Source organism: Ursus maritimus, unplaced genomic scaffold (assembly GCF_017311325.1).
Source record: "Ursus maritimus isolate PB19 unplaced genomic scaffold, ASM1731132v1 scaffold_12, whole genome shotgun sequence".
NCBI classification, from domain to species: Eukaryota; Metazoa; Chordata; class Mammalia; order Carnivora; family Ursidae; genus Ursus; species Ursus maritimus.
In genome coordinates, this window is record NW_024423564.1 from 49164853 (window position 1) to 49178508 (window position 13656).

Here is a 13656-nt window from a genome sequence, read left to right on the forward strand (position 1 = left end):
AATAAATAAATAAAATCTTAAAAAAAAAAAAGAAGAATTTGTGGTCCATATATACAATGGAATATTACTCAGCTATCAGAAAGAACGAGTTCTCAACATTTGCTGCAACATGGACGGCACTGGAGGAGATAATGCTAAGTGAAATAAGTCAAGCAGAGAAAGACAACAATCATATGATTTCTCTCATCTATGGAACATAAGAACTAGGATGATCAGTAGGGGAAGAAAGGGATAAAGAAAGGGGGGGTAATCAGAAGGGGGAATGAAACATGAGAGACTATGGACTATGAGAAACAAACTGAGGACTTCAGAGGGGAGGGGGGTGGGGGAATGGGATAGACCGGTGATGGGTAGTAAAGAGGGCACGTATTGCATGGTGCACTGGGTGTTATACAGAACTAATGAATCATTGAGCCTTACATCGGAAACCGGGGATGTACTGTATGGTGACTAACATAATATAATAAAAAATCATTAAAAAAAAAATAATAATAATAAAAAAATAAATAAATAAAAAACGGGAAAAAAAAAGAAGGGGGATGTGACACACAAAAAAAATAAAATAAAATAAAATAAAATAAAATTTTATTTTCTTTTAAGTAATCTCTACACCCAACATGGGGCTCAAACTCACAACCCTGAGATCAAGAGTCGCATGCTCCACTGACTGAGCCAGCCTGGCACCCCTGTTTTGTTTTTAAGTATATGGGAGGAAGGGTGTTTCTGCGAATTGATAAATCATTTCTTATTAGTACTTAAAGAAAAAACTACTGTACTTGTCATAAATTGATATTTTATTCTGAAGTTCCCCTGATACAAACAAACAAACAAACACACAAAAATCTGTCAGAACTAAGCCTACATCAAAGACGAGTCTGTAATCAAGACCTCTTAGAAAGCTGGGGAATTTGAATATGTCACAGTTTTGTCTGTGAAGACTTTTTGAGGGGCGAGGTTAGTTTTTCTTATTAGGGCAGAGTGTTCACTTTCCTGCTCCACCACACAGCAGCTGTGTGACCTTGAGCAATTATTTTACCTCTCTGAGGCTCAATTTACTTATCTGTAAAATGAGGATAATTCTATGTACAGCTTAGGCTTACTGGAGGATGCAATGTGTTGAGGGAGGCAAACGGTTTCAAAGAGTGCTTGGCGCACGGCAGATGTCAGCCACTTGGTGAGTTCCCTGCTCTTGGTTATTCTAATATAAAAATCATCCTAATTGGCACTTTTCCCATTGTAGTCATATGACTCTTCCATCAATCTATGGAGAGCCAGGCCATCTTGACTCGGCTCCCACCACGGCTCTGTATGGAAGTCTCACCAATGTCATACAGTTGATTACAAAGTACATATAATTTGTGGGTTTAAGCCTGGGTACCTTGATTTCAGAACTCATAACTGTTTTCAGCAACCCCATTCCAAACTGAAGGAGCAACTTAAAAGGCAACCTCATCTGGAAGTTTTAAAAAATCACTGTACTGAAGTGATCTATCTGTGGATCTGTCCTCCCACTTCGCCTGTCAGCCATCTTTGTGTCCTTGGCGTCTTGCACCATGTTTGCCTTCTAGTGACTTAACAAACACTTTTCATGATTCTCTCATTAATCTTCACAACCACCTCATGTGGTAAATACCATTACTATCTGCACTTTACTCGTAAGGCAAGGAAGGCACGGAGAGGATAAGCACCTTGCTCAAGAACCACACAGCCAGTAAGTGGTGAAGCTTCCACTTGAAGCCAGACAGCACAGCTCTACCTAGAGGATGAACTCTTAACTGCTGTCATGTTAGCACTCAGTAGATACCCAGGTGTTCTGCTACCCTGAAATTATTTAACTGATACTAATACCTCATGCTAGTTACCCTGACATAATGATTTCTACCTTATTTTGTAGCAGAAAAACATCAAAATAACAGAAACTGTCAGAGCAAAACTTGAACTCCCCTTCCATCTCTGTTTTCTATTTTCTGTTAATTCTCTGTTACCCACGTTCTTATCTTCGTCATTGACCACATTCTCACATCCAACTGAAATTCCCTACATAACAGCTAGTATAACATGTATGACTAGTAAGCAAGGCAAAACAACCTGTTCTTTCTAAAAATACCTTAGAAAGGCTGTGCCAGCCTGCTGGGAAAGGGAAGGAGACAGAGTTGAATATTACAACAAAACTATCAAAACCTTCCCATTTGCTGCTTTTGTATTTAAATATCGATTCTGAGATTGGACGCCTCCTCTAATTATATAAAGGCCTCAGGCTCCCGACAGCCAATCTTCCCTGTGGATTTATGATAGACCTTTGTTCTACATCAATATAAATCAGATTACGAGTAATACTTTCCTACATTTACTAGATTTCTTTCATATGAGGAGGCCAAAGGACACATCCCCTCAGTGCAATGTGATATGGATTGGAATATTCTTCATGCAGCACAGAGAGATACAGGGAGAAAGAGACAAAGGGGATGTACTAACGAAGCTGCCTCTGGCTGCCTCTGGCCACAGCAGCGTTTCTGAGGCTCCGCTGTGAACTGGTGTACCGGGCTTGTTACTTTCTCTTTCTTCTCGCCGTCTGTGGTTTGAGGGTAGCTGTTTATCCAAATGAGTTACTTCATTTAGCAAATGAGTAAAACCCACCAAATCTTCCCCCCACTTTTGGAACCGAGTTTGCCTAACTCTCTTCTCTACTGCTTGTGAAGGCCCTGGAGGTGCCCTGTTCATTACAGGAGGGAGCTGCTGGCTGCACGCAGCCACGGAGCTCTTGAAGCGTAACTGAGATGTGCTGCTCTCTGGAGGGGGAGCTCTTAGCCACTGTACCCACGGGCACTTAGTAGACATGCCAGCTTTCAAAGATTTAGTAGGATAAAGAGAATGTAAAATAGCTAATCAATAATTTTTAAATATTGATTACATGTTGAAGTGATAATATTCCATACATAATTGGGCCAAATAAAATATATTATTAAAGTTAATTCCACCTTTTTATGTTTTAAATGTGGCTACAAGAAAATTTTAAATGATACCTGTGGCTCTCATTTATGGCTTGCTTTATATTTCTATGGGATGGTGCTTCACTACAGTGACCCTTTACATCTTTTACCTGCTACCAAGTGTTCTCTCACCCTTGTCCCAGCTAACGTGTTCTTCTGGGGTCCGTTCCAGTACTACCTTGCAAGAGGTCTTCTGTGACCCCTCACCCATTCCCCTGTTCTCCTGGCTGACCCTGATCATCATCCCCCCCAACTGAATCTCGAACTGCTCCTTGACAGCTGAGTGCCCTCATCATCCCCATCTCTGTCCTTGTGCTGGTCTGTGAGCTCAAGCACCCGAGGACGGCATTTGCCTTATTCGCTTCCATACCCTGGCAATGCAACAGTGTCCAATACCAGGGAATGGATGATAAATATAGTGAAGCTGGCTTCATTTATAAACACATATTTCTCTTCCAGATCCATGGCCTCAAACACAATTTCAGAAAGTTTATGATCTGCCATGATTAAGAAATTAACAGAGGAAACTGGAAAGGTTAATATGGTTTAAGTCCATTGTCCTATCTTTCCATACATTATCTATCTATCATCTATCTATCATCTATCTATCTATCTATCTACCTACCTACAAGGTGATTTTCTTCTTAAAGAATACATATTGTGTTAAGTGGAAGAATGGTGTATCGGAATCATGGATTGAAATGCTTAATCAAAGCAAAGGAAATAATACGAAACTTTGCACAGAAGGAAGAGACAGGGAATCTGAGGGAGAGGAGGCTAAAAGGCCCCTGGGAAGGACTCTAACATAACACTGGGGTTCTTTGTGACAGAGCAACACTTTCTACTTGTTATTGCATTTATTGTTTTAACATACCTAGGTATTTTTGTTTTATTTCATAGATTAAGTTGTACTTTTTGGCTTCAATACAGAAAGAATTTTTGTCTTAAAAATAGCTACAGCAAAAAAAAAAAAAAAAAAAGCACAAGATATTTTTGAGGAAACAGAACTTTCAGAAGAAACCCTTCAGGAGAAACCCAGAGTAAATAGGTAAGAACCAGAACAACAAAGCAAAGGTCTCCTTCACTCTCAACACATTCCCACACTTACATTCATATATACACGTTCACAAACATACCCATACACACCCCCTCCACATACTCATACTCACTCACTGCTATAGTCTGAATGTTTGTGTGTCCCCAAGATTCACATCTATGTTGGAATCCTAATTCCCAGTGTGATGGTATCAGGAGGTAAGGCCTCTAGGAGGTGATTAAGTCATGAAAGTGGAGGCTTCATGAATGGGATTAGTGCCCTTATAAAGACCCCACAGAGCTGACCAGCCCCTTCCTCTTTTTATTTTTTTTAAGATTTATTTATTTCAGAGAGAAAGAGAGAGAGAGCATAAGCATGAGCAGGGGGAGGGGTGGAGGGAGAAGCAGACTCCCCACTCTCTGAGCAAGGAGCCCAATGTGAGACTTGATCCCACGACCCTGAGATCCTGACTTGAGCCAAAGGCAGACGCTTAACCTACTGAGCCACCCAGGCGCCCCTCACTAGCCCCTTCTGCCATGTGAAGATACAACAAGAAGTCTGCAACCCAGAAGAGGCCCCTCAGCTGACCGTGATGACACCTGATCTTGGACTTCCAGCCTCCATAACCGTGAGGAATAGATTTCTGTTGTTTATAAGCCACCTGGTCTATGGTATTTTGTTTAGCTCCCAAATGGACTAAGACACTCACCTACATGCACCCACACTGACACATATACTCATATATACATATGAGTATATATACATATATACATATACTCATACATACGTATATACATTCCTACACTCACACCCCACAAACATAAAAAACTCACCCATTCACACACACATTCACACTTAGCCTTTGCACTCACGTACAACTACAACACACACGCACAGACATCACTTACATAGACGCACACTCACACATACGTACTCACACTCACCTACATTCATACTTCACACCCTCACATACACAGGCTATACCCATTCAGCACCAAGTTGTTCTCTTCTGATGTAAACATCCTACAAAAATGAAAGGTCATCTCACATTTCCCCAGTTGCTAGAGAAACATGTTCTCACTTTGTTCATAGACTAATGGGGTTTTACCTGGGGCTTCCTTTGGTGCCAAGACCTGAAATCCCCTTCTCCGCAGTGGCAGGGTGTCCCTCTCATTGGGTTTCCCAGTACTGATCAAAGTGAAAAAAAAAACAAAGCCACCACACACATACGTCTTTGCTTCCTTTCCCAGTGAGGTCTGATTTGGGCCCCACCACAAAGCACCCGATCTGGCTGCAGCGTTTCTTTCTAGTTTGTCATTTAGACGAGTCCCTATGTCATGGCACCATCCCATCAAATTCCCAAGCCTGCCTGAGAGTAGTGTGAGGAATCCCCAGTTGTATGAGTGGGACAGAGGGGGTTCCAGACAGAAGGAGCAGTGATTTCTGCTCAGGAAAGTGTCCCAGCAGCAAGTACCATAGTACCTGAAATCCTCACTTTGGGGTCACTTCATCTCCCTTAGACCTGTTTGTAACATGAGTGGTGGGACTGCACACAGCTTACATTCCCTCTGGCTCTTAGGCTCTGTAGTTCGTGGTCCAAAGCAGGCCTGCTCATCTCAGTAACTCTGGTCAGTCTTTTACTCCCACTCCCAGGTAAATGGCCTACTTGGGGCCACTGAAGAAGCCCAGGATTTTGCAGAAAAGGGCTTAATCCTGTAATGGCCCTGAAAAACTGAGGACTAGATCCAACATTCCTTAAGGAGCCTCTCAGGCTGGATAGTCACTGAAGGTTTTGAAGGTGTCCTGTCTTGATCACCATCGAGTGCCAAGTTGTAGAAATTTCTAGTATTTACATTTTTGGTTTCTTATTCAAGCCAGTTCCAGTCTAGCACACACAATTCTGGCGCCACAAAAGGGGAAGTTTTTTTTAAGTTTTATTTATTTATTTTAGAGAGAGAGAGAGTGTGTGTGTGTGCATGAGTTGGGGGAGGGGCAGATGGACAAGGACAGAGAATCCTCAAGCAGACTCCCCACTGAGCATGGAGCTCGATGCAGGACTTGATCCCAGGACCCTGGGATCATGACCTGAGCTAAAATCAAGAGTCAGCTGCTTAACAGACTGAGCCACCCAGGCGCCCCAGAAGGGAAAATTTTCCAACAGTAAGAGATGTCCACCACAGCATGTACTGCTTACAAAGTAGAATTCTCCCTGTCCCAGATGATCCCAGCAGAGGTATCTGTCTGTCCTGGATGGAATGGGAGCAATGTTATGACAGGAAGGATGGACTAGAAGAGAACTGAAGTCTTTTTGAATTCCAAGACCTCACTTTAGAATTTAGGCTTTTCAAGGATTAGGGGCAAGATTAAAATGAGAAGCAGAGAAGAATTTGCATATGCACGTAGGCTGACCCTTACCTGTGGCTAACAAAAGTTTATCGGAACTAAAACAGTATATCTTTTCAGATCTCCGCTGAGGACATTTGGGGAAAAGGAATCTTTATGGAAGAAGGAATTTTGGTTTTAACCAGTTGCTTACTTGTGAAAATGAAAACCAACAGCCAAGAATTGAGCTGGCTTCTTCTATAATATTCACAAATTATGGCTGCTCTAAATGTCTTGCTTTGAGAATTGTCTTGCTCTTAAACATGGCTTTATTTTAAAATAAATTTTAAGCTGCAGTTTTAGTTTCAGAGTGAAGAGCTTGATTATGACTCACCAAGCTATTTATAGTAGTCTCATACCAGACATTTTGTGTGCATGTGAGAGAGAAAGGAAAAGAGGGAGAAAGAGCTCATTTATTGCCCGGCTCATTTCTTAAAACTGAAGAAGATTGCAATTATCAAACTCTATCATGCTAACCCCAACAGAGTACTTTATATTCATTTCTCTGACTGTTCGGGTTTCATGCTCATCAGCTTCATAATTCCAAAACTGTTGATTTACCCTTAACTGGAAGAGGTGTGGTGAGAGGGATGCAGGCTTGGGGAAGTATAGAGGCGTGCAGCTCACCTGAAAACCTCTTATGAGCATGCCAATCAGGAGTTCAATTCAACCAGTATTTTCTTTTCATTAAGATGAGTCATGATGTAGCAGAAAGAGGTCTGGATGGGGTTTCAGTCTCAATTCTGCACTTAGTAACTGGGTAACTGTAGGAAGAACATCCTCTCTCTAACTCAGTTTTTCCATTTGTTAAGTGGGGATACCTAGTACCTACCTCACAGGGTTTTTAAAGGATTACGTGAAACAACCACCCCAGATCTCAGCACTTTGTGAAGCTCTCACATCCTGTAATAACATTAGGCCTCACTGTTTTCTGGAAGGTTGTTCAAGTCACCACTGTTTTACTACTATTCCTGAGGAAGAGCACCTTTCTGTTCCTGTTCACACTATTTTCTACTATTACTTTAGTTCTTGAGGTAGAGAAGCCTTCTTTCCACCCTCTCCCTTTTTGGTGACTGTAGAAAATACATTCCTGAATATCCATATCCACACACTTCCCATCTTTAATTTCCCAAAAAAGTGAATAAGGTGGCATGGTCACTGCTGGGCATGTTGTCTGCAGGGGAGGTAGGGCGGCTGAGAGGGGCAAGAGTCAGAAGAAATGCTGCGGTGGTGTCAGACATGCCTGGGGATGGGAAGGGATGGAGGTGGATGGGGAAACGATGTGGCTGTGTGGAGGAGAGAAATCAGAGCTCTCACCCTTATGTGGCAGAAGTAAATGACCTTGAGTCAAGTGTCACGAGGATATCACTGAGAAAATGTGCTCCAACTAAATATCTGAAGCCTTGTATAAAGCCATTACGGAAGTAAAACTTATTTTTTTGGCCTTAAAACATTGTTCAAAAATATAATTATTTTTATATAATGATTATATCTCAATAAAAACAAAATAAGACCAAAAAAAAATTAAATATATAATTCTCTTGAACTTTATATTGACACTGAAAACTTACCTTCCAGAAAAGAGAAATCTGTTGTCTACTGTAGTCAATGTGCTGTTTCATGTACCAGACATCCAATGTCCCTGTAGGCTCTGTTTTGAAGGGGAAAAAACATATTTTTGTATATACACACACACACACATATATACCCACAGATACACAATATAAAACCTTTCAAAGGCAATTACTTATTTAATAAATAACTCTGGGAGAGTAGGATTATAGGAGAATTTCAATTTTCTTCATGCCCCAGTATTGCTTTCTTTTTGTTAAACAATGAACATGTATATTGTTGGCCATAGAAAATACGAGGTTACCTTAAAAACAAATCTTAAAAAATGATGATGAGGAAATTAGATTACTAACTTACTCTTAAAATATGTATTAAGAAAATAACTCAAAGATAGTATGTGTGGTTCTTTCTTTTTTGTTGGAATGCAGAAAGAATTCTCAACAGAAAAAGAAAACCATAAATCATAAGGAACATATTTTTTGACCCTGTAAAAATGTAAAATACAAATGATAAACTCTGGGTTCACTTTCATTCCTGAACTTACCATGTTGTGGCATAATTATTTGGTTTTATGATCATTAGGCAACGATCTACTTGAAAGGAAGGCCTATCTCATTCATCTTAACATCCCTCATACCTATGCAGTGCTTAGAATGTAACAGGTTCCCAATAACTCTTTGTTAGGTGATGAACGAACGAATGGACAATTCAGGCAATATTAGCTACTTGATGCTAAAACACAGGCTGACCTAATTTAATTTGAAAAAGTCAATCAAACAGATTAGAAAAGGAACTGAATAATCAACTCCTATGTGTGTAAGAGACAGTGTGTGCACCCATGTGATTGGGTGAAATAGTTTTATTTCTTCCATTTTCAGATTTGTCTTGATTTATAGTCAGGGGTGGGATTCATAGAAGGAGCCCTTGAAAACAGTCTTCAACTGCACCAATGTGACTTGTTTACACTGACACTTAGAGTGTATTGAGATGGAGCTGCACAGGGGTTCCTTCTCGAGTGGCAAGTTCCATTTAACCAGATGGAAGTTTCCAGAACATTAAGTCCCACTGGCAAAACAGAGGACAAGAAGCCAGGGAGAGGAGAAGAGAAAGAAGGAAGGGTAGGGAGCACATGCACCTGCACATACTCTGGGCAGGTCCTGTGGGGGCCCACTCACAGTTACTTCCCATGTCCCCCCCCCCCCCCCCCCGCCATGATGTACGCAGCTCTAGTGCAGTGGTTGAAGTGTGAACTCCAGAGCGAGACCATCTATGGGCAAATCCCAGCTCTGCAATCTTGAACAATGTTAACCACGACCTTAAGCCAGTTTCCTCATCTGTTGAATGAGTGGCATAGTTCTATACGTCACATGGGGCTGTTGTGAGAATTAAATGAATAGAAGAATCCTGGTAAGCACTCAGTAAATTTAGCTGTTGCTGTTTTCTTCATTTAGAAAATGAAGTGCTGAGAACTAACGGAGCTTGTTCGCAGTCCCAGAACTAGTAAGTGGAGAAGCTAGGTTTTGAACACTGGTCTGTTTCATCGCATAGCCCAAGCTCTTTGCTCTGCACCCTGCAGTTACCTGGCTCTGAGAAGGCTTACAATTTCTCTACAATACTTCCACCCTCAACAGGTGCTCTTTCATGTTCTACTCTCTTCCTTTGTCACTTCCTTTTCCTGCCTCTCTCCCCCTCTTCCCTTTCTGTTTTTTTTCTAAACATTCACCTATTTTCTTCCCCTCTCTTCCCACTAGCGGTAACTTCTACCCTTGCAGTGAGGACCTAAAGACAAGAAATACATTCTGAAAATGTTCTCCATCCTTCAGGATTATGAACAGCGACCCAGAAATCAAGCCTAGGACTTTTTTCCTACTAGTCCAGATGTAAAAAGGAAAAAAGCACAGGCAACAGAAGGAAAGGGGACCTGACAGTTATCAACCACTTACTATGTTCCAGGAAATATCTGGACACTTCATATACTGTACATTATCTCATTTAATAGTCACACAATGAATGCAGGGGGTGCATGTGGCTACACCTGTTTTAGAGCTGAGGACAAGGAGGCTGACAAAAGTTAAAGATCTACAGAACACTTGGAGCTGGTAAATGGCAAAGTCAGGAGCTGAGCCCGGGTTTCACTGTTTCCAAAGACCCTGCTCTTCCATTACAGTTCACCACATTGAGCAAAGATCTGAGAAAACTAGATAATCCAGACATTGACTACATAATCAGGATTTGGAAACTTGGTTGTGCTCAATGTCAAAGTCAGCTGACTCTTTAGTGTTAATGTCTCAGTTAATTACATATTGGTAAAAAATTTAAAGGAACACTCATTGCCTCATTAAAGATCTACAACCTACCAGATTACTACAGAGCTAAGAATTGAATTCTAGAATCACAGTCTCTTCAAAGGAAAAATTGCAAGTGAAACTGAAATTTTAATGGTGCCCACCTGCAGTGTTAGCCTCTATGGGAGAGAAATCATTAGCTGAATCTGTGTGAGTTTCAAAGTGTAAAATTTCATGACCAGGGGTGTTAAACCACTGCTGCTTAAAGCAACATAAGAGCTGATATTAAAGAAAATCTTTGACATTCAACTGACACAAAATCACTTGAAGTCCTAACCTCAGTGTTATCTAACAAAGGCAGATAAAACTATTATAGGCAGGCCAGAAAAAAAAAAAATTCAAAGGCCAATGTTCAAGTGATTACAAAACAAATGGGCACAAATGATTAAAAATACAAATATTTAGAAATGAAAGTCAGGTCTCCTGAGATGAAACTACCTCCTATATAATAAACGGGGAAACTCTAGGGTTGAACAGAGTCCCAGTGTGAAAAAAAACAAAGATCCTAAATTAAGCAGGAGATTGGCCTAAATGACCTTGAGGGTGCTTTCAACTCCAAAATCCCAAGATTCTGGGTTTCTATGAACCAGTATGTGTGGCAAACAAATCAGTCAACCCATGTGCTTCTGAGATGAGCGTCCATATCTAAAGCCAAGGCAAGAGCAGGAACGTGGACAAGAGCAACTGAATCACAGGTGGAAAGCAATCCCTTGGTGGAGGTTTCACAGGCAGTAAGGAGGAGTATAAAGATTTCCAAGAACAGTGAAAATGAGGAATTTAACACAAAGAGAATATGGAAAAGGCATTATCTTGGGATGTTTCAGGTAGTGGACTAAAGGCAACACAGGAGAATTTTTTGATCCAACTTATGTTCCAAGCAGGGCAAGGAAGAGATAAGGTATTCGCTGCCCTGGTTCCTTCATGAGCTCTTTTTGGGGATGATCCATTTATCCAAAATCTAGTTTTAAACAATTAGATTCAAACAGATCTTACAAGTATCTACTTGATTAAACAAGTTTTATTTTCAGACGTTATCACCAGCTATGTCTGCAAGGGAAACCCTATACAGACTCCCCCATTCCTCTTCCTTCTTGATTAATGATGTTTAACACGTGGTTCACTCTCTCTTTCCACTTCTTTCTGTCACTGCTTTTACTAGTCATGAAGGGCCACCATCCACAGGTTGTTCCTTCCCGGTAGCTAGTATTGTCATTCCCTCCACCTGACCACTTCTAATGATAGGTTTCTCTCAACTGATGTTTTTGTTTCATACTTCACTGAGCAAAAGGAAGTAATCAGGCAGGGATTCTCTCATCTTTCCACCATGGAAACCTCCAAACTTCACCATCAATTCCCAAACATAGCACCCTTACTGCCATCAAAGTTCAACCCCTTAACCCAAGTGCTGAATCCCATCCTCTCTTGCTTTATCAAGGACCTTTCCCCCACTTCTCATGCATCATTAATTTCTCCCTCTCTGCTGAGATCTTATCATTACCTTGAAAATACACTGAATTTTCTCTGATCCTAACAACAAAACCAGGCAAAGCATTTCCTGATACCTCATCCTGCTCCAGCTACTGCCCTGCGTCTCTGCTCTACTTTACAGAACTTCTTGAAGAGCTGTGAATTGTCCTGTGTTTAGTCCCTCACCTATAGCACCTGAGATCGTCTCCCCATCATTCTACTGACACTGCCTCTGGTTGGCAGTGAATCTGTGTTGCCAAATCTAATAGTCACTTCTTTGTTCTTACATCATTGGACTTCTCAGCAGGATTTGACATAGTTGGGGACTCTCTCCTTTTTTTTTTTTTTTTAAGAAACATGACTTTTTAACATTTTTTTCTTAAGATTTTATTTATTTATTTGACACAGAAAGAGAGACAGCACAAGCAGGGGGAGCAGCGGCAGAGGGAGAAGCAGGCTCCCAGCTAAGCAGAGAGCCCTACGTGGGGCTTGATCCCAGGACCCTGGGAAAATGACCTGAACCAAAGGCAAACGCTCAACCAGCTGAGCCATCCAAGCACCCCTTAACTTTTTTAAAAAGATTTATTTATTTATTTGAGAGAGAGAGAGTGTGTGTGCGCCAGGGGAGAGGCAGAGAGAGAGGGACAGAGTCCTTAGTAGACTCTCCGCTGAGTGCAGAGCCTGATGCAGGGCTCAATCTCATGACCCTGAGACCATGACCATGAGATCATGACCTGAGCTGAAATCAAGCATTGGATGCTTAACCAACTGCGCCACCCAGGTGCCCCAAGCTTTTAACATTTTAAAAACACAGGTCACAAGCAAAGAGCTTGTTTCTTGATAGAAGCGGGGAGGTTTCATCCATACTAAAACTAGTGGAGGCATTGTGCCAGAGTGATGGGAGACAGATCAAGTTGCATTACAGTATATAATTTTGATTAAGCTCAGAAACAAGCAAAACTAATTATTGTTTAGAGATACATACATTTCTGAAAGCTATGAGAAAAGTACTGATAAATGTACAGGATAATATTACCTCTGGGGAGGCATGACAGGGGTAAGAATATATTGGTAATTTTATAGTATTTAAGTTGAATGTCATAACTGTTCATTTTGTTGTTATCCTTTATAAGGAGAAAGTAGCTTAAACTAGGATAATCATACTGGCAACAGAAGGAATGAACAGATTTTGTTATTGTTTAGGAGAGTCAAGTGCTGATATAGGGGAATGGGGGAAAAGGAGAATTTAAGTATAATTTCTTGATTTTCGACTTCAGTAACTAGGAAGGTGGTGGTATTGTTTACTGAAATAGAAAATATGGAAACCAAAGTATTTTAGAAACATTTTGCTTTGGAGAAAATGATGTTTTGTCTAGGCTATGTGACGTTCAGAATGTCTGTTGATATCTAGGTAGGATATGGAATAGGCTACTGGAGCACGAATCTGAAGATGTAGAGGGAGTCGAAGACTGAAACTATATTTTCTTTCTTTCTTTCTATCTATCTATCTATCTATCTATCTATCTATCTATCATCTATCTATCTATCTTCTCTCTATCATCTGTTTGTCTAGTTTTAGAGCCATGGGACTGGATAAGGTCACCTGGGAAAAGAAGGGAGCCATAGGGATTGATACTGAGAAGAGAAAAATGACCAGCAAGGGACCAAGAAGAACTGCCAATAAAGCAGAATAAAAGCCAGGAATATGAGATTTCACAGAATTCTAAAGAATCTAGTACTTCAAGGAGAAACTAGCTCCTTTCTTCTACTGCAATGACCTTGGAAGCCATATGTTCCAGGTGAGGGGAGGCCAGCCACAAGATTCCCTTTGAACTTTGCATTTCTTCTTGGAGTCATATCCTTC

The 13656-nt window shown here is 40.9% G+C and overlaps 1 protein-coding gene across 3 annotated transcripts in view; it reads right to left on the bottom strand.

Moving 5' to 3' along the window:
* IL12RB2 (interleukin 12 receptor subunit beta 2) overlaps nt 1–13656 on the bottom strand; it is an 80217-nt gene that overhangs the window by 38117 nt on the left and 28444 nt on the right. For all 3 annotated transcript variants that reach the window (XM_040627155.1, XM_008690739.2, XM_040627156.1), the window contains exon 8: nt 7980–8059. In XM_040627155.1, the coding sequence (XP_040483089.1) occupies nt 7980–8059 (80 nt within the window). The remainder of the gene's footprint in view (nt 1–7979; nt 8060–13656) is intronic.